This window comes from Engystomops pustulosus, chromosome 1 (genome assembly GCF_040894005.1).
Source record: "Engystomops pustulosus chromosome 1, aEngPut4.maternal, whole genome shotgun sequence".
NCBI classification, from domain to species: Eukaryota; Metazoa; Chordata; class Amphibia; order Anura; family Leptodactylidae; genus Engystomops; species Engystomops pustulosus.
Window position 1 is genome coordinate 141,905,099 of NC_092411.1, and position 20,761 is coordinate 141,925,859.

The 20,761-nt window shown below is 44.5% G+C and overlaps 2 protein-coding genes and 1 long non-coding RNA gene across 4 annotated transcripts in view; 1 reads left to right on the forward strand and 2 right to left on the reverse strand.

The window, feature by feature from the left end:
- The window catches only part of LOC140134565 (glyoxylate reductase/hydroxypyruvate reductase-like), a 32,702-nt gene extending 17,347 nt beyond the window's left edge, over positions 1-15,355 (reverse strand). For both annotated transcript variants that reach the window (XM_072154970.1, XM_072154978.1), the window contains exon 1: positions 15,197-15,355. In XM_072154970.1, the coding sequence (XP_072011071.1) occupies positions 15,197-15,282 (86 nt within the window). In that variant the 5' untranslated portion in view covers positions 15,283-15,355. The remainder of the gene's footprint in view (positions 1-15,196) is intronic.
- Positions 15,356-20,761, forward strand: part of LOC140134601 (uncharacterized) — a 53,166-nt gene continuing 47,760 nt past the window's right edge. Inside the window, exon 1 of the long non-coding RNA XR_011856362.1 lies at positions 15,356-15,404. This is a non-coding gene — a long non-coding RNA (uncharacterized lncRNA). The remainder of the gene's footprint in view (positions 15,405-20,761) is intronic.
- The window catches only part of LOC140134557 (glyoxylate reductase/hydroxypyruvate reductase-like), a 32,451-nt gene continuing 27,437 nt past the window's right edge, over positions 15,748-20,761 (reverse strand). Inside the window, exon 9 of the mRNA XM_072154958.1 lies at positions 15,748-17,336. Coding sequence (XP_072011059.1) covers positions 17,212-17,336 — 125 coding nt within the window. The 3' untranslated portion in view covers positions 15,748-17,211. The remainder of the gene's footprint in view (positions 17,337-20,761) is intronic.

Sequence of the window (20,761 nt, forward strand, 5' to 3'; positions counted from 1 at the left end):
TCTTGGATTCGATTGTCGCTTCCTATGATATCATCAAGGAGCAACGATCTGTTTGTTTGAGAGCCTTGGGTCTTTGCAAGACCGGAGGCTTTATAGCATCTTCTTATACATTACAATGTGCCAGCATATCAGTAAAATCTTCATATACTACCATATGGTAGTATGATAGAACCTTAGAAAAACATACGAGTGCTATATGGTTCATAAATTTCTCATTACGCCATTACGCTAAAATTAAAATTCTCTTTTATTTAAACATTAACATTTTAAAAACGACAGTATGACAATATAGCGTAGAAATACAATCAAGGGTATGTTGCCCTCGGGAGTTCCACAAAAGCGTCCACACTTCACAAAACAACAGGTATATGATGTATAATATCAATCAGGATGGATAACCACACATAAGTTATCAGGGAAGTACCGTAAAGTGCCAGTGCAACAATCAATGGTAATCCAACCCAGTATAAACATGTAATGTATAATTAAAGTGCCATGTGCCCTTCCTGCAGTGAGTAGAGATGACAAGGCAGCTTAACCGTGTTCTGTGTTGTGTGGATGCCGGTACCCCGACGCGCGTTTCGCGTTGCCGCTTCCTCAGGGGGCCTGTGTGTGGCCTTCTTGTATTTAAACCCACAAGCGTGTCACGTGAGTAGGAGAGAGTGACGCCCCTGCCTCGACCGATACCAGACAGGGCAACGAGGCCACGCCCACGACCGCGTCATCGTGGGAGCGCCAACCGTCGTGTCACATGGCGTCACCCCCATCTCTGCCGGTGTCCCCCTGTCCCCCGCCCCCAATGTCAGACGGAGAACGCACGCTGGATCTGAGAACATGTTACTCAGAAACCAAGGTACGTCTCCGCCGCACGGAAAAGCGGGTATGCAGGGAGCGCAGTTTTTCGACACGCAGTGTGAAGGAAAATGGCGGTGAGAAGATGTCAGATAAAGGAAAACACATGGATTATGCATAATCCGTATTTGTATAGAATTGTTCAAGATACTAATTAAATATAAGAATATCAGTGGACTAAGATCGAATTATAAATATGATAGTGATGTACTAAATAATATATGTGACCCATTTAATGTCTATGTATGAAGTGTGTACAATGTGAAACATTATGTTTCCTAGTGTCATATAATCAGATACGTGTTTTCAATCGACAATTGATTTCCATTCTAGACACAGCACTAGAAAATGGGGTCATCCCTAAGAAGGCATTTAATGGGTTGAAAGTTGATGAACCAAGAGTGCCCACCTTATATCTACTTCCCAAAATACATAAAGATCCCATCGACCCGCCCATCGTCTCCGGTCTTGGGGGCATTTGCGATCCTTGCTGTAAATTAATTGACTTCCACTTGAAACCTTTAGTGGAGTGCGTCCCTTCATATGTGCGAGACACGATGGACGTCCTTGGCAAGGATCAATGGGATCTCACTAGACCCAGATATGTGGCTGGTCACTGCAGTAGAATCTTTGTATACATGTATTGAACATCAAGATGGCCTGAATGCTGTGAAGTATTTTTTAGATTCTAGCTGCATGGACCGACCTCTTGCAAATCTGATCCTAGATTTATTGTCATTCGCCTTGACACATAATTTTTTCGTCTTCAAGGATGCGTTTTATTTGCAACAGCGCAGCACTGCCATGGGGGCGGCCTGCGCCCCGTCGTACGCCAATCTCTTCCTCGGATTGTGGGAAAGGGGCATTTTTGGTGACGACGGGGTGCAGCTCGCCCACCATGTGCAGTGCTGGTTACGCTATATTGACGACATTTCATTTATTTGGCAAGGAACAGAAGAAGAGTTAGTATGATTTATGCAACAACTGAATCGCAATAAATTCAATATAAAACTCACGTACAAATACAGCCAGAGCACGATTGACTTTCTGGATATACAGATTGAGGTGGGACCGCAGGGCCTACTACAAACTGATATGTATAGAAAATCCACCTCTGTAAATTCGTTACTACATGCTTCCTCAGCTAACCCCCCATCCACGATTAGGGCTATACCTATAGGTCAATTTTAACGTGCCCGCCGGTTATGCTCATCAGAAAAAGGCTTTAGACATCAAAGTGAAGATCTTAGACAGAGATTCCAAGACCGGGGGTACAGCAATAGAAGCATAAAAAGAGGCTTTGATAGGGCCAGGAAGCAATCAAGAAATGATTTGCTGATCACTGGCTCCACACATAAAAAGAGGACAGGGGAGGAGAATTGTGTCAGATTTATTGCGACGTACAATGATAATTGGTCGGAAATGAGTGCAATTTTAACTAAGTATTGGCCGATATTACAGACAGACACCGTATTGAAAGATGCTTTGCAAGATAGACAAGCACTAACCGCTAGACGGAGTAAGAATTTGAAGGACTTATTGGTCACCAGTCACTACATACCCAAAATTGAGAGACCATTCGGTATGGGAGAAAGGAAGCAGGGATGCTTCCCGTGCGGTGACTGTATAGCCTGTCAAAATATCTTGTGGTTTGTGTGGGATGGGGGGTGGGGGTGATGTGCAAGTGTTGGGATTTTGCATTTGTCTCTGCATTTGGGTTGGGGTGGGTGGCAATTTTGGTTTCATTTTGCTTTGTCACATGGTGGGGTGTGAATCACACACACAAATGTCCACACTGTTATAAATATATTGCTGTCACACAACATAACACATCATTGTGAATTATCAACATACTCACAGATTACTGCACATGCACATATCCCCTTTTTTATGTTTGCAACTTAAATGCGATTCAGATTGTATATTTACAAAATAATATTTCATATTTATACAACAAGGATGGTCACTTTATCCTTCCATTCTGGTATATTACCAGCACTCATTCACGCAACACCATCACACTAGGAAACATAATGTTTCACATTGTACACACTTCATACATAGACATTAAATGGGTCACATATATTATTTAGTACATCACTATCATATTTATAATTCGATCTTAGTCCACTGATATTCTTATATTTAATTAGTATCTAGAACAATTCTATACAAATACGGATTATGCATAATCCATGTGTTTTCCTTTATCTGACATCTTCTCACCGCCATTCTCCTTCACACTGCGTGTCGAAAAACTGCGCTCCCTGCATACCCGCTTTTCCGTGCGGCGGAGATGTACCTTGGTTTCTGAGTAACATGTTCTCAGATCCAGCGGTGCGCTCTCCGTCTGACATTGGGGGCGGGGATCAGGGGGACAGCGGCAGAGATGGGGGTGACGTCAGCGCTAAGACGGATCATGTGACACGGCGGTTGCCGCTCCCACGATGACGCGGTCGTGGCCTCGTTGCCCTGTCTGGTTCCGGTCGAGGCAGGGGCGTCACTCTCTCTTGCTCACGTGACACGCTTGTGGGTTTAAATACAAGAAGGCCACACACAGACACACACAGGCCCCCCGAGGAAGCGGCAACGCGAAACGCGCGTCGGGGTACCGGCATCCACACAACACAGAACACGGTTAAGCTGCCTTGTCATCTCTACTCACTGCAGGAAGGGCACATGGCACTTTAACCGGTTAAGGACCGGGCCCTTTCCTGTTTTTTCATGTCCATTTTTCACTCCCCACCTTCAAAAATCTATAACTTTTTTATTTTTACACGTAAAGAGCTGTGTGACGGCTTGTTTTCTGCGTAACAAATTGCACTTCATAATGATGGTATTAAATATTCCATGCCATGTACTCGGAAGCGGGAAAAAAATTCCAAATGCAATGAAAATGGTGAAAAAACGCATTTGCGCCATTTTCTTGTGGGCTTGGATTTTACGTCTTTCACTGAGCACCCCAAATGACATGTCTACTTTATTCTTTGGGTCGGTGCGATTAAGGGGATACCAAATTTGTATAGGTTTTATAATGTTTTCATACATTTACAAAAATTAAAACCTCCTGTACAAAAATAATTTTTTTGATTTTTCCAACTTCTGGGGCTAATAACTTTTTTATACTTTGGTGTACGGAGCTGTGGGTGGTGTCATTTTTTGCGAAATTTGATAATATTTTCAATGATATCATTTTTAGGACTGTACGACCTTTTGATAACTTTTTAGAGATTTTTTTAGATTTTTCAAAATGGCAAAAAAGGGCCATTTTCGACTTTGGGCGCTATTTTCCGTTACGGGGTTAAACGCATTGAAAAACCGTTATCATATTTTGATAGATCGGGCATTTTCGGACGCGTCGATACCTGATGTGTTTATGATTTTTACTGTTTATTTATATTTATGTCAGTTCTAGGGAAAGGGGGGTGATTTGAAATTTTAGGTTTTTTTATTATAATTTTTTTTTTAAAAACTTTTTTTTATTTTTCTTTTTACTATTTTTCAGACTCCCTAGGGTACTTTAACCCTAGGTTGTCTGATCGATCCTATCATATACTGCCATACTACAGTATGGCAGTATATGGGGATTTTCTTCCTCATTCATTACAATGTGCTATCAGACCCGAGGCTACCATGGAGACGGATCGCCGCCCCCCCGATGACGTCACGGGGAGCGGCGATCCCAGGTAAGATGGCGGCGCCCATGCGCCGCTATCTGATTGAGGCTGCCGGCAGCTTTGCCGGCAGCCCACGCTGTAAAAACACCCGCGATCGGTGCTACCGGCTATGGAGAGGGCTCAGCCCGTGAGCCCTCTCCAAGCAGCACGACGCGACCGCCGCCGTGAATACACGGCGGGCGGTCGCGAACCGGTTAATTATACATTACATGTTTATACTGGGTTGGATTACCATTGATTGTTGCACTGGCACTTTACGGTACTTCCCTGATAACTTATGTGTGGTTATCCATCCTGATTGATATTATACATCATATACCTGTTGTTTTGTGAAGTGTGGACGCTTTTGTGGAACTCCCGAGGGCAACATACCCTTGATTGTATTTCTACGCTATATTGTCATACTGTCGTTTTTAAAATGTTAATGTTTAAATAAAAGAGAATTTTAATTTTAGCGTAATGGCGTAATGAGAAATTTATGAACCATATAGCACTCATATGTTTTTCTAAGGTTCTATCAAGTTATAAATAGAGTGGGTTCGCATAAACTTATAGACAAATGTCGTGGTTTAACTCTGTGCTTATTTCTTGGTTTGGCATATGGTAGTATGGCAGTATGTGGTAGGATCAATCAGAAAACCTAAGGTTAATGTTCCCTTTTCCTAGAAGTTATATAAATATAAACAGTAAAAATCATAAACATGTCTCGTCCTAAAATGTCCGATCTATCAAAATATTATTAGGGTTGTTCCTGGTGTTTAACCCCCCCCCCCCCCCCCCACGGAAAATAGTGCCAAAAGTTAAAAAAAAAAAAGCCATTTTGCAACACATTTCTGTATGATGCCAACACACTGGGCCATGAAAGGAACACCGTTTGCAAGGCATTATTATGTTTGAATAGTGTTTTTTTAATGCAGCATGTGGATAAGATTTGAGTAAATCCACTCTGCTGCTGATGTAAATCACTGCTGTAGATGTAAATCTCTTCCTTTTATTATTTTGTCATGTGTCCCCCTGATGCATGTGGGATTGACGGATATACTAATGGGCTAAACTCACCGGTGCCTGGATGAATTGTAAGCGAGGTACTGCCTGGCATAGAATTGCACTTTAACCTGCAATAGGAACCTGACAAAGGCTATAGTCAACACATTTGCCCAGGGCATGACAGCCCACTTGGCATGAAGGTGGCGTAATGAAGGGGGGGGGGGGAGGAGGAGTTGCAATTTCTATTCTTATCCAAATGAGATCAGTGGCACCTGGCACTCCACACATTACCCGCATAGTGTATGAAGAAGGAACCAGGCAGCTTGGATGTATGCTAGACCTGAATGAGGAGGTGTCCACAAGTGGCATTTATGGCCTAGGTCCTTCCTGGCTAACCTACAAATCTGCAAGCTCTGCAGTAGCCATGTTGATCTGGCCAGGACGCTTGCTTGACTTTCGGGGCATCCAGTGACAAGTTTTCGGCATGGGCGGTATGTCACTGGAAAAAGTACCTTTTTTCTCATAAAGATCTAGATCTGCTGCTGAAAGCCATAAGATAAGATAATCCTTTGTTAGTCCCATAGTGTGGAAATTCCCAACATTACAGCAGCAGAGAGTGTGCAGTACAAACAACGACAAGACAAGAATATTACAGATAAATCAACAAAGAGAAAACAAAATGATAAAGAGAAGACAAAAAAAAGAAGACAAGGCAATGATCGGCAGTTTGGTATTCGGTCTGTGGACGGGACTTGGAGGGACAGCTTACTTCCGTTTGGCCCTTGTTGCTTGAACAGTCTGATGGCAGTAGGGAGGAATGACTTCCGTTCCCTTTCACACTCCAGTATAGATTTCAACTTACAGTATCGATTTCATTATCAGATTGTCCAGTTGCTGCTCCCCCAACAGACTATACCAAAGAAGATGGCTGATGCCACTACAGATTTGAAGAAGGCCTGAAGAAGTGCCCCCTGCACTCCAAATGCCCTTAGCTTCCTCAGCAGGTATTGCCTGCTCTGACCATTCCTGTAAAGTGCGTTTAAGTTATATATACTTATAGGACTTCACTGCCTTAATGTCTATTCCCTGGATGACCAGTGGTTGTGAAGGAGGACTGTGCTTAAGGAAGTCCACCACTATCTCTTCCCACCATTAATCCTAAGGTGGTTTTGCTGGCACCAATCCACAAATTCCCGGATCAATTCTCTGTACTCCCTGTCATTCTTGACGGTAATGAGGCCTACTATAGCAGAGTCGTCAGAGAACATATGAAGGTAGCAGCTAGTTGAAGTCTGTTGTGTACAGTGTGGAGAGGAAGGGAGCCAGAACTGTACCTTGAGGTGCACCTGTACTACTAATCACAGTCCCAGGCTCTCACATACTGAGGCCGGTTTTTGAGGTAGTCTAGGATCCAGCTAAAGAGGTGGTGGTCCACTCCAGCCAGCTCCAGTTTGTCTCTTAGTAGCCCTGGCTGTATAGTATTGAAAGCACTGGAGAAAGCAAAGAACATTATTCTCACAGTGTTTCCCCGTTTCTCCAGGTAAGAAAGACTTCGATGTAGAAGGTGGATGATCTCATAATCTACACCAATGCCTGGCCAATAAGCAAACTGTAGGATGCCCATAGATGAGCCCACTAGAGGGCGGAGATGTGAGAGAAGCTACCTCTCTAAGGCCTTCATCAAATAGGATGTTAATGACACCAGTTTGAAGCTGTTGAAGTCCGATGGGTGATGTGTTCATGGAACTGGTACCACACAAGATGTTTTCCTCAGTAGTGGTACCCTTCCCAACTTCAGGCTCATGTTGAACATATGTGCAATCATACCACAAAGCTGATCAACACAGGTCTTGAGTAGTCTTGCACTGATACCATCTGGATCTGCAGCCTTACCCACTTTGAGTCTTTTCAGCTCTCTTCTCACTTGTAATGATCGCATTGTAGCCTGATGACTGGTAGCTGGTTTGACTGATCTGGAGATGAGGTCAAACAGCAGGGGATCTAAGGAAGAGGTCAGATTGAGTGTGGAGGAGACAATAGAATGGTTTTCTGATGACATAGACCAGTGGTGGCGAACCTATGGCACGGGTGCCAGAGGTGGCACTCGGAGCCCTTTCTGTGGGCACCATTGATCGCAAGACAGAGCTCACTAAACAGGACCAAATTCACCAAATCTTCCTGTAGACCCAGGCAATTTAAGAGATGCTTAATCAGCGCTGTTTTAAAACACTTCATTGGCTGTTTGGAACTGCGGTAAAAGTGATAAAGTGTTCATAGAACTGCAGTATCTTTGTAGGTCATCCCACTGGACCCTACATTCCTACTGTAAAGAAAGACCCTGGTGAGAAGCTACAATGATAGTCTGAATGTGCCCTCCTTTCAACTGTATTGGTGGTCTCAAGGGGCCGATACGATTGATAGATGTTGAAAAGCAGGTAGCAATAAGTTACTGCTTAAGATGCTATGTTGGCACTTTGCTGTAAATAAGTGGATCTTGGTTATAGTTTGGGCACTCGGTCTCTTAAAGGTTCGCCATCACTGACATAGACTCATGTTGTCTCAGCGGGGATGACTGTAAGGCAAGAGGGGCAGGTGTGTGATTAAAACTATTGAAGAATAGATTAAGTTCATTAACCCACTCCTTATCTGCTGTAATCCGAGAGACAGGCTGTATGTGACCAGATATTGATTTGAGACTTTTCCAGACCCCACTGATGTTCTCCTGTGTCATCTGCTCCTCTATCTTCCTCTTGTATCTGGGTTGCCCCTCCCTTATTTGTTGCCTGAGCTCCTTTTGCTTAGCGTTATGCTAATTGACAAGTCTACATAAGATTTGAAAAGAGCCATGAACCCAGGACTTGGCCAGGACTTGCATGCAGGGAGCCAGGTAAGCTTTATCACAAAATATTACAGGAATGGAGAAGAGCAGACATCCGAAACCAAAAGTTATGTAATGCACTATGCAGTGCCTATTCGGACCCGTCACCAGCGAAATTGTGTCTTCTGGTGACAGGTTCCCTTTAATAATGACTTGTTGAACAATAGACTAACCACTCAAAATAATATTGGTGACATCTGGGTTCTGAATTCTGGTTGCCCAGCATCTGTGATGGTACTGTACCCCATAAGTGTTGTCGCATTGTGGAGTATAAAGAATGTCCTTGCCAGGTTTCGGCAATAATTTAATGTAAGCATTTTTGGATTCTGGCCTTATTATTCCTGTCTCCAACACTGGATTAAAATATTGCGTTAGTTTACATAGTCCTTTATAGAAATATAGGGAAGCCTTCAGGATACAGAGATTTAAGCCCTCCAGCCAGCATTTGAATGGCTTCTCACATATCAGGTTCCGAGATATCTGCGCTCAAACCGCCCCTGTGCATCTATGAGAGTGATGTTAACTTCACCTTGGAGAGAAACTCCCCCTTGCTCATGTCAGTAGGTTGAGCCTCATAGAGAGTACTATAATGCTGTCGAAACAAAGAATTGATTTTCTCTGGCTCAGAGTGAACCAGACCAGCAGGGTCACGCAGCGCCCCAATATGCAGAGGTATCTAACCTTTGCCACCTTGGCCATCACTACAGTAGCAATACAGGGTGATATACACTTTCTCTACGCTCTGTCCAATTGTCAAATGACTGCTTTGCTACCACCCACCCCTCCTTCTTCTCTGTTGTATCCTTCTGTTGAAAAGCTAAATAAATAAATAAATAAACTTGGTTGTATTTCTATCGCAGAACTGGAAACTGAAGTGTGCTTGTCCTCATTAATATCACGTACAACATTTAACCCCTTACCGACCCGCCCCGTAATAGTATGGTGCGCGTCGGTTGAGGGTACATGGAGAGGGCTCACGGGCTGAGCCCTCTCCATAGCCGGTAAATCTTTGCTGCATACTGTAGTATAGCAGTATATGGTAGAATCGATCAGACCACCTAGGGTTAAAGTACCCTAGGGAGTCCGAAAAAATAGTAAAAAAAAAAATTATAATAAACAAAAATTCAAACACCCCCCTTTCCTAGAACTGATATAAATATAAACAATAAAAATCAAACACATTAGGTATCGCCGAGTCCGATCAAAATACCACAACGGTTTTTCACTGCGTTTAACCCCGTCGTGGAAAATAGCGCCCAAAGTTGAAAATGCAACTTTTTTGCCATTTTGAAAAATATAAAAAAAATATTTATAAAAAGTGATCAAAAGTTTGCACAGTTTTAAAAATGGTAGCATTGAAAACGTCATAAAAGTCGCACAAAATGACACCGCCCACAGCTCTGTACATCAAAGTATGAAAAAAGTTATTAGTGTCAAGATGGCAAAATTAAAAAAAAAAAGTTTGTATAGGAGGTTTTAATTTTTGTAAATGTATGAAAACAAAAACCTACCTTATATACTCGAGTATAAGCCTAGTTTTTCAGCACAAAAAATGTGCTGAAAAACCCAAACTCGGCTTATACTCGAGTCAAAAAAATAAATATATCTAAACTCACCTTTCCAGTGACCCCTGTATATCTTCTGTGCGATCTGTCCGGCAGCGGCGGCAGGCTATATACACTGGGGCAGTGTCTGGCAGGCTATATACACTGGGGCAGGGTCTGGCAGGCTATATACACTAGGGCAGAGCCTGGCTGGCTATATACTGGGGAGGCTGTGACCAATGCATTTCCCACCCTCGGCTTATACTCGAGTCAATAGGTTTTCCCAGTATTTTGTGGTAAAATTAGGGGCCTCTGCTTATACTCGGGTTGGCTTATACTCGAGTATATACGGTATATAAATTTGGTATCACTGTGATCATACCGACCCAAAGAATAAAGTAGACATGTCATTTGGGGCGCACAGTGAAAGCTGTAAAATCAAAACCCACAAGAAATTGACCCAAATGCGGGTTTTCACCATTTCACTGCATTTTTTTTTCCACTTCCCAGTACAGGGCATGGAATATTCAATACCAACACTATGAAGTGCAATTAGTTACACAGAAAACAAGCAGTCACAGACCTCTTTACGTGTAAAAATACAAAAGTATTTGAATTGAAAAAAATAAAAAGGGCCAGGTCTTTTAAGTCCCCAACACCCCCCCCCCCCAGAAAAAAAAATCATCCTCTCAAAATCAGCGTTAATTGTTCAGTGTTAAGATGTATCTCCTGAAGCATTGCAATATCAAACCGCATATGCCTTAAAGAGGACCTGTCACCCCCCCCCCAAATATGTCCCCCATAATCCTCCCCCAAGCTCTATTCTAGCAATGACATTTTTAAAAAAAATTTAGGTTGGCAAGTTAGTTTTAATCGATCCAACCTCTTACCAAATAAGAGGTCGGACCCTCGTATCCTGTCCTCCGGCAGTTGGCCGTATTCTTGAGGGGTCCGGCCGACACACTCCCTCCACGCCCCTGTCAGCAGGGACCTGTAAGAATAGCCGGCAGCAGCGCATATATTGCACAACCGCTGCCAACTCTCTGCGATACGGCCGCAGAGGGGCTTATTCACATCGCCGGTTGAATATATATAACATTCGGCCGGCGCTGTGAAGAAGCACGGCGCGGCCACATTGCAGAGAGCTGGCAGCAATTCTGCAATATATGCGCTGCTGCCGGCTATCCTTACAGGTCCCCGCTGACAGGGACATGGAGGGGGTGTGTCGGCCGGCCCCCTCATGAATACGACTGACTGCCAGGGGACAGGATATGATTAAAACTAACTTGCCAATTTTTTTTTTTTTAAATGTCATTGCTAGAATAGGACTGGGGGAGGATTACGGGCGACATATTTGGTGGGGATCTTTTTTGGGGGGGGGGGGGCAGGTCCTTTTAAGTGCTGTAAAACTGCCATACTTTATTTGGGGAACGCAGTCCCCTTACATACCAGGTTACAACCCTAATGTCTGGTTTAAAATTCTTGAAACTGTGTCAAGTTCTGGCCTGATAGCTAGAGGTCTGATACTTCTGGTCTGATAGCTAGAGAGGCCCAGGCCTCCGGGCCACCAGCAGAAGACGACACGGAGGCAGATCCCACCCCCTCCAACCATGTTGAACAGGAGCAAGATAACAAAAAAATATTGGGCAAATTTATCAAGCTGGCTGAAAGTCAGAATTTTTCTAGTTGCCTATGGCAACCAATCACAGCTCAGCTTTCATTTTACCAGTGCTCATTAATATTTTAAAGGGGAGCTGTTATTGGTTGCCAAGGCAACAAGAAATATTCTGACTTTCAGACAGCTTGATAAATCTGCTCCACAGAGGCGTAACTAGAAGCGGATGGGCCCCAGACTATAATGTATGGTTTATAGTAATAGTCTTCTCATAAGGGAAATTGACACTATAAGGGCCCCCATAACCTCTTTGGCCCAGGTGCGATCGCAACCTCTGCACCCTCTATAGTTACGCCTCTGCTGCCCCATTATTCCTGCTTACCACTTGGTCATTTCGAGGATGGCAACAAGGAAAACATTTGACCGGTGTCTATGACTTGGCTTTTTTTTGCCATAATACCCACATTCCCTGCCAGAGCCCCTAATTTACCACCCCTGTTCGTATAAACATAATTAATATGTAACCCCCATATCGTATATGTAATAACCTGCCGGGTGAAGACAGTGGTAAGCGATGCGAAACGCTGCAAAAGGCTTGCTCTGCCTCTTCTGGGGATCGGTATGTCTTCGGAGAGGAATTATCAGAAAACACTTGTAGAACTGCTGGATATGTTACTTGAAATGTAATCTTGTACTTATACAAGGTGGAACAAAGTCTTCCAAAAGCTCTGCACTACTGTGCCACTGGTGCTGAGTAGTCCTCTAATATGAGCACCAGCTCTCCTTTGTATGTTAGTGGCCACCTCCATTCACGGTATGGTCGCAAGTTTTCCTTCTTATCATTGTAATCCAAAGATCTCATGATTACCTGGCTCGGTTTCCTCAGGCGGTGATTCACTCAGGCGGTTTCCTATACGGTGGATCCTTTCTATTCTGCACATGTGAAGTTCACGCTCACACAGTGGGGCACATTTACTAAGGGTCGCGCTAGGCACTTTTTTTGAACTGTGCACGCTCTTCATGGCTAAAACAGCTTGCAACGTATGAAAGAAGTGTCTGCACTGCGATTGTGTTGCAATCAACCCTTTTGTGGCGCAGCTGTGCTGGCTTCCATGTCCCAAATTAGGGGACGGATTCGGAACAAGCGCTACTTTTAACTTTCAAATTGTGTCGCACACCCCAAGGTTAAAGGTCCACCACAAAAAAGACTAGTTGGACCAGTGTGGGGAAGCGACATATTCATGATTCCGGCACTTGATCTTAGTGAGTCGCCACATGCAGCGTTATAGAGGGACAATGCACTTCTAGTGAACTCGAGTGACCTTGTAAGTAAATGTGTCCATTGCTTGACCTCTTCTGTAAGGCCCACCAGACACAGATTATTCTGCCTCCCGCGGTTTTCCTGATCTTCAACGCGAGCTAAAAACGTTTTATTCTACATAATCACAGAAGATAGAATCACTTCCATGCTCTCTTTCTCCCCCTCAAGTGCCACCAGCCTGGTCCCAAGCACAGGGATTCTAGTATCGTGTTGCTTGAGCTCCTGTGTTAATTTATTAAAAGTTGCTTGCAGAGTTGTGTTCTAATGTCCTCTGGATGTCAGGGACTAAGTGCCTTGCTACTTCCACTGCCAGTTGTCAAAAATCGATATTTAACAAGTCCAGTTTAGGTGTGGTTGAGATATCAGGATCACGCTCTAACATACCAGTGATATCCTGGTCAGCATCAGCACACTGCAAGGGTTTGTCCTGCGCCACCACCATCTTGCTTTCCACTGCCTCACTCAGCTCGGATGCTCCTTTGTCTTGCCCTGCTTCTGGGTACTTTGCAACAAGTACCGATCCATAGGCTGGGGGTTTATGATGTTCACCAGGTTTATATCCCACTATCGCCCCTGTGAATGCTACTTGTTGGGGTCTGAGGGCTTGTTCTAGTGGGAGCTTGCCGTCACCACACCTCACATGGCAGCGCCGAATCCTGAAGTTCTCTCACCAAATGTTTGACTGACATGAAATCTTTGTACATCTGTTCCTGTTCTCAATATACATGTACACAAGAGCAATCTCAGGACCTTAGAAGGTTTTACAAAGGTCTTGACAGCGCAGATTGAAAAGAGGTAGAAGGGACGCATCCTCCATTCCCCATTCTAGTACCAGTGTTCTGAGTCTATATATTGGTTTTAACAATTATTGTGCATCATTCTTATAAAATTTCACATTTACATTGTCTAATATTCCCTGTTTTTAGCCAAAACTTTTTTTACCATTTAAAAATAGTATATAAAATGGAAATGTGTCTTTCTCCCATAATTTTTACCTTTTTTTCCTTCAATATTAAAAAATTATATTAGGGTATGCATCATATATTTATATTATATTTAATATAACACTCTGGTAATGAAGTGGTTATGATTAAACACATTATGATTTCATAAAATTGCAACCAACAGGCTTAAAGGGAACCTGTCAGCAGAAATTGACCTAATAAATCACTACCAGTATGTTACCAAGCAACTGAACACCTTCCAGATCATGTTTCTTTCATGGTCCAATATGGTGGCATCGCTCAGAATATCAACTTTGAGATGTAAATTGGTTCTATAAAGTCAAGGAGGCAGAGATTTTAACAATCTTTCTCTTCCTCAAAAAGACCCTTCATTGTAATTGATGGTCCTGCATCCATTTCCTGCTCCTGAAGTCTGATGCATGATGTCCATCACAAAGGAGAAGGTGTTCTTAGGCAGGGAGAGTTTGACTTCCATGTTAAACTCTTCACCTGCTTGACTTTATACAACCAATTTACAACCCACTTCAAAATTGATTTTCTGGGTGATGTCCCCACAAAGGTGTTCAGCTGCTAAACAACATACTGGCAGTGGTTAATTAGACCAAATTCTGATGACAGTTTCTCTTTAAAGACTTATGTTTTTTTCAGAAGTCTGCCATCTATTCCTTGCAAGTGCAATAAAAATTGATCGCCCGCAGTATTGATTGCTGCTCAGGCAAAATGCATTTATTATGCCCTTTATGGAGTAAAATTTTATCCCTTTGGATAAATTTAGTGATAACACGATCCCAAAAAAAGCCACAACAACAAAGCCCACAAGAAAATGGCGCAACCACATTTTTTCTCAATTTCACCAAATAAGGGATTATTTCCACTGCATTCACGTGTCCTGAGGATACAGCAAGCAATAGTCCAGGTCCAGCACAAGCATCAGAAGAAGTGGTGGCAGCTTGAGAAGTATGGTGTCCAGACAGGAGAAGCGCAGACAGAAAAGTGGCACCCAAAATGCTACTAAATGATAACCACAATACCTATCAATGCATTTCAGACTGTACCAGATATGGGGGACTGGGGAAAGTTGCATTGATAAATATGTCCCATGAATGAAGTTGCACCAATTTCCTGTGTGTGTGACCAAAGTTGAAGCCCATGGCACCTACTGCCCAGGAGGATAAGGGATTATCAGTGCCAGGCAGGCATACTACAGGCTCTTCAGACATGTTGCAGTGCAGTGTATTAATATGGCATCATGCTGGCACTGCTCATGCCCAGATGACTCTGTGCCACTTCACACAACACAGACAACTACAGTAATACACAGAGGAGGGTGTTCGACAAGGACAACAGGGTGACTTACTTTCCAGCTTGGGCAAGGAGTTTGTGCCCTTCTGGGGGCAGCCTTCTACTCACGTACACCTTCATTAGCTGCTGCGCTGCTCTCATTGCCAGCTGTGACAAGGAAGAAGCGCGCCAGAAGGAGGAGCTCTGGTCACTACAAGGAGGGAGACCACTGCATGCATACAATGCGACCACAGCGCCACCTGGTGTATATTCGATTTACTGCGGTGAGTGACTAGAATGTCCTTTTTGTGTCTATCGACCGCATTGGATAAGTGGGTTTGTTTAGTGGAAATCGTCCAAGTTTAATCAGTTTTTGGTCAAAGTGTGTTCAGAGTTCAGTCCGAATGCATTTTTTTTTAGTAGTGTTTTAAATCTGGCGCCCGGTCCGACTGAGAACCGGTACGCCCCTTAATATGTGTTGCATGACGCCTAGTGCAGCCGTGCCACAAAAGGGTCACATGCAACACATTAAATAGCTTTGCAAGCGTTTTGCTTTTAAAAAAATGTAAAAAGTCCGCCAGAAAAGTGGATTTCTTTCAACACAAATAAATCATCCAATAACGCAAATTTTGTTATCTAATTTTATTGCACACACAATAATCAAAGACAAGATCAGAATTACAGATTAAACTTTCATCATTTTACACTATTCTTTGCTGCAGAGATGTTATCTTAAAGGGGTTGTCTGGAAGTTGAAAGACAAGACTGCTCCTTCCAAGAACAGCTCCTCTAGTGACCATCGGTAGTGTGTAGAATTGCAACTAAGCTCCATTCATTTATATACAGTTGAGCTTCTAAAACTATAATAAGGTGCTTTTTTTTGGAAGAAAGCAGCCATCTTTTACAACCTTTGAACAATCCCTTTAATAGTATCCCAGTGTTAATCCTATACAACATATACTACCACACTTCTATACACTATAGAGAAATAGCATGTACTTCACCTAATTATACTTTACGATAGCATGGGATTACTTAATTATTATCAGAATATTATGTCAGCTTTTAAATTACTGCACAATTGTATGTGCTGCACTGTGTTGGTGCCTTTACTCCCATGTTTGGACGTGGTTGTACTGACTAAAACTTGACCCCTGTAGCATCATTGGTTGTATGTATTATTTAATTATTCTTTTCAAGCTTTTCTTATCTATGGGGCATATTCCTTGCCATTTCTCAAAGCCTATAGTGACCTTTGGAAAAATAATTTTCTGTACACAGCCTAGTCAAATGCAGAAGTCAAAGTGGATGTTGCTGATATGTATCATTAACAATTATGGAACTAATTTTACAAAGCCATTTATCTTAAAGGGAACCTGCTAAAAACACACTAACTATACATATCTTTGAAAACAGCTATTATACAGCAATACAACTATCCCTATATTGTTCACCCCCATGCCTGTAAAGTTCCATAGTCCATTCATAAAGTTGACTATTAGTGCAAATGACCTCATGTCAAGAGTCCAATAATTTCCAATAGTACTTTTCTATATATAATGAGCGTTTTAAAGGCACTGGATGGCTAAGATGATGGTTCTAAGTCTAATTTATTGGTTAAAACTTATAATAGTATATAAAACATAAAATTAAAAAACGTATTCTAAGAACTACACGTTTTGCGCTCGAACCGAGCGATTCATCTGGTTCATCCACCAAAAGAATACATTTTTTATTTTATATTTTATGTACTATCAGAAAGCTGGAAGAACATTAATATGCATAGATGGTAAAATAAATTTAGGAATGGACTGTGGAAATTTACAGGCATGGAGAATAACAATTTAAGGATAGTTGTACTGATGAATAATATCAGCTTTCAAAGATATGTTTAGTTATTTAGGGTTTGTTTATCTGTTCCCTTTAACTGTCTACGTGTAGTATATGTAATGATTTTTCTTATTGTGCTTTAATAGTAAATGAGGCCTTTTTGTATCATATTTGACTGATGAGAACTTAGCATGTAACCTTATTACTGCAAATAGACCCACATGCATAGATATCCCTTGCTGGAGAGTCCAATGATTTCCATTAATTCAGTGGTACTTCTTTGGGCATTGATTCACCTCTCAGTCCTGTTAACAAGTTGTTTGCCGCAAGGGCCGACATGGCATTCCGTGTTTCCACAGTGGCACTGGCAATGTGAGGCAGAATTACTGGAAAAGAAAGAGAAAGTGCAAAAAACTGGTGGTGAACTTTTGGCATGGGTGCACTCAGAGCCCTCTTAGTGGGAACCAAGGCCATTGCCCTAGCACAGAATTTGCCAGACAGGCTTCAAGGCATCCTCCTGCAATCAGCACTATCTTAAACCAACACATCTTGGGCTGCTTAGGACTGCAGGAAGAATGAGAAGGTGCAGATAGAGCTCATAGCTTCCAACCATCTCAGATTCAGCGGGACAGTCATGGTTTGCAGGGTGTCCCGCCGTCCTTGGTGGTTCCCTCATTGTCCCTGCTACTCATGCTCCCATATATTACAGCTGCAGATCAGCCGAATCATCAGGGCCAGGAGGAGGCGGGATCAGCCCCTGCTACCTCTTCACATGTCTGAAGGAGTCATGTGAGGAGGTAACTCCGCCCCTCGGCTGGCCCTGGCCCCTTCCCGAATCAGTCAGAGCCCAGGAGAAGAAAAAGTTACTCCTGCATGGTAACAAGAAACAAAGGTTTTTTTTGTTTAATTACAGGGGACAGAGGGCTACAGGTAAAGCAGGCTGGAGGACAGGGAGGCACAGGAGGAGGCTGGAGGACAGGAGGCCACAGGAGAAGGCTGGAAGACAAGAGGCTACAGGAGGAGGTTGGAGAACAGGGGCTACAGGGGGATGCTGGAGGACAGGGGACCACAGGAGGAGGCTGGAAGACAGGAGGCCACAGGAGGAGGCTGGAGGACAGAAGGCCACAGGAGGAGGCTGGAGGACAGAAGGCCACAGGTGGAGGCTGGAGGACATGAGGCCACAGGAGGAGGCTGGAGGAGGAGGTTGAAATACAGAAGGAGGCTGCATGACAGGAGGAGGCTAGAGCACAGTGAATCACAGGAGGAGGCTGTAGGATAGTAGGCTAAAGGAGGAGGCAGGAGGACAGGAGGCACTGGAGGCCACAGGAGGATGCTACAGAAAGATAGTGGAGGAGAGAGGGTCACAGCAGGAGGCTGTAGGACAGTAGGCCACAAGAGGAAGCTGTAGAACAGTAGGCCACAAGAGGAGGCTGGAGCACAGGAGGCCACAAGAGGAGGCTGGAGCACAGGAGGAGGCTGGAGGATAGGAGGCCACGGGGGGAGGAGGCTGGAGCACAGGAGGCCACAAGAAGAGGCTGGAGCACAAGAAGCCGCAGGAGGATTGTACAGGAATAGACTGGAAGACAGAAGGAGGCTGGAGGATAGTAGGCAACATAAGGAGGCTGGATGACAGGAGACTACAGGAGGAGGCTGGAGGACAGGGGGTCACAGGAGGAGGCTGGAGGACAGGAGGCCACAGTAGGAGACTGGAGGACAGGCGGCCATAGGAGGAGGCTACAGTACGAGGATGGAGGACAGGAACTACAGGAGGAGGCTGAAGGACAAGAGGCTACAGGAGGAGGCTGGAGGACAGGAGGCCACAGGAGGAGGCTGGAGGACAGGAGGCCACATCAGGAGGCTGGAGGACAGGAGGCCATAAGAGGAGGCTGAATGACAGGAGGCTACAGAAGGAGGCTGGAGGACAGGGGGTCACTGAAAGAGGCTGGAGGACAGGAGGCTGCAGGATGAGGCTACATGACGAGGATGAAGGACAGGGGCTACAGGAGGATGCTGGAGGACAGGGGACCATAGGAGGAGGCTAAAGTACAAGAGGCCACAGGAGGAGGCTGGAGGACAAGAGGCCACAGGGGGAGGCTGGAGGACAGGAGACCACAGCAAGAAGCTGGAGGACAAGAGGCCATAGGAGGAGGCTGGATGACGGGAGGCTACAGGAGGAGGCTGGAGGACAGGGTCCAAAGGAGGAGGCTGGAGGACAGGAAGCCACAGGAGGAGGCTACTGGAAGAGGCTGGAGGACAGTAGGCAACAGGAGGAGACTGGAGGTCATAAGAGGAGGCTGGAGGACAGGGTCTACTGTAGGGGGCTGTGTTTTGTATTGTTTTTATTATTGTTATTATTATTTATTTATTTAATGTGTGCTAGGTGTGAATGGTGCTGGACCAGCAGGTGGGTTGTATATACTGTAAAATAGGGGAGGGAATAGTAATGTTCGGTTTTGTGTTTATGTTATGTTTTCTATTTTACATTTTAATAAAAAATGTACAGGAAGAGGTTGGAGGACAGGGGCTACAGGAGGAGGCTGGAGGACAAGATGCAACAGGAGGAGGATGGTGGACAGGAAGCCACAGGAGGAGGCTAGAGAAGAGGAGGTCAGGGGAGGAGGCTGGTGGACAGGAGGTCAAAGGAGGAGGCTGGAGGACAGGAGAAGGCTGCAGGAAGACATGAGGAAACAGGAGGAGGCTAGAGGACAGGAGAGTACAGGACGAGGCCAGATGACAGGAGGCCACAGGAGGAGGCTGGAGGACAGGTGACTACAGGAGAAGGCTACAGGAGAACATGAAGCTACAGGAGACCACAGGTAGAGGCTACCGAAGGCCACAGGAGGCGACTGAAGGACAGTAGGCTACAGGAGACTACAGGAGGAGGATAGGAGGCTACAAGAGGAGGCTGGAGGATAGGAGGCTCTAGGAGGAGCCTGGAGGACAGGAGACTACAGAAGCAGGCTGGAGGACGGGGAATACAGGAGGGGACTGGAGGACAGGCGACTACAGGAGGAGGCCAGAGGACAAGAGACTACAGAAGGAGGCTGGAGGATGGGAGAGTACAGGAGGAGGCTGGAGGACAGGAGGCAACAGGAGGAGGCTGGAGGTGATGAGGCTACAGGAGGAGGCTGGAGGACAGGAGGCTACAGGAGGATATGAGGCTACAGGAGACCATAGGTAGAGGCTACTGAAGGCCACAGGAGGAGGCTAGAGGTCAGGAGGCTGGAGGCCACAGGATGAGGCGGGAAGATGGGAGGCCACAGGTAGAGGAGGCTGGAGGACAGAAGGCCACAATATGAAGGTGGGTGGAGGACAGGGGGTCACAATATGAGGGAGGACGGAGGAAAGAGGCCACAATATGAGGGAGGATGGAGAACAGGAGGCCACATTATGAGGAGGGGTGGGGGTAGGAGTACAGATAGTTTTATGTATTAGTTTGGGAAGATAAACAAAAGTGGAAAAACAAATTTAAATGGAGGATACAATTAAAGAGGGGTTTTCTATGTTAACAAGTTCCATTAGAGGGAATTAGAGGGGTTGGCCACAGTAAGGGGACAATTAAGGTTGATGTTATACTAAGCTTGTGGGTTGGGAAAAGGGACGTGGTTTAGAAAAAGGAGGATGAACTTTTTGTTCCTCTTTCTCTCGCTCAAAAATTGGGAGGTATGACAGCTGGTTTATCATTGGTGATATTGGACCTCCTGCTCTATAATTCATTCTATTGGGAGGCCCTACGGGGCAGCTACAATGATGCATTTGTTGATACAATGTTGCAGTTTGAAAACTACTGTATACTGTGGAGAATTCTAGA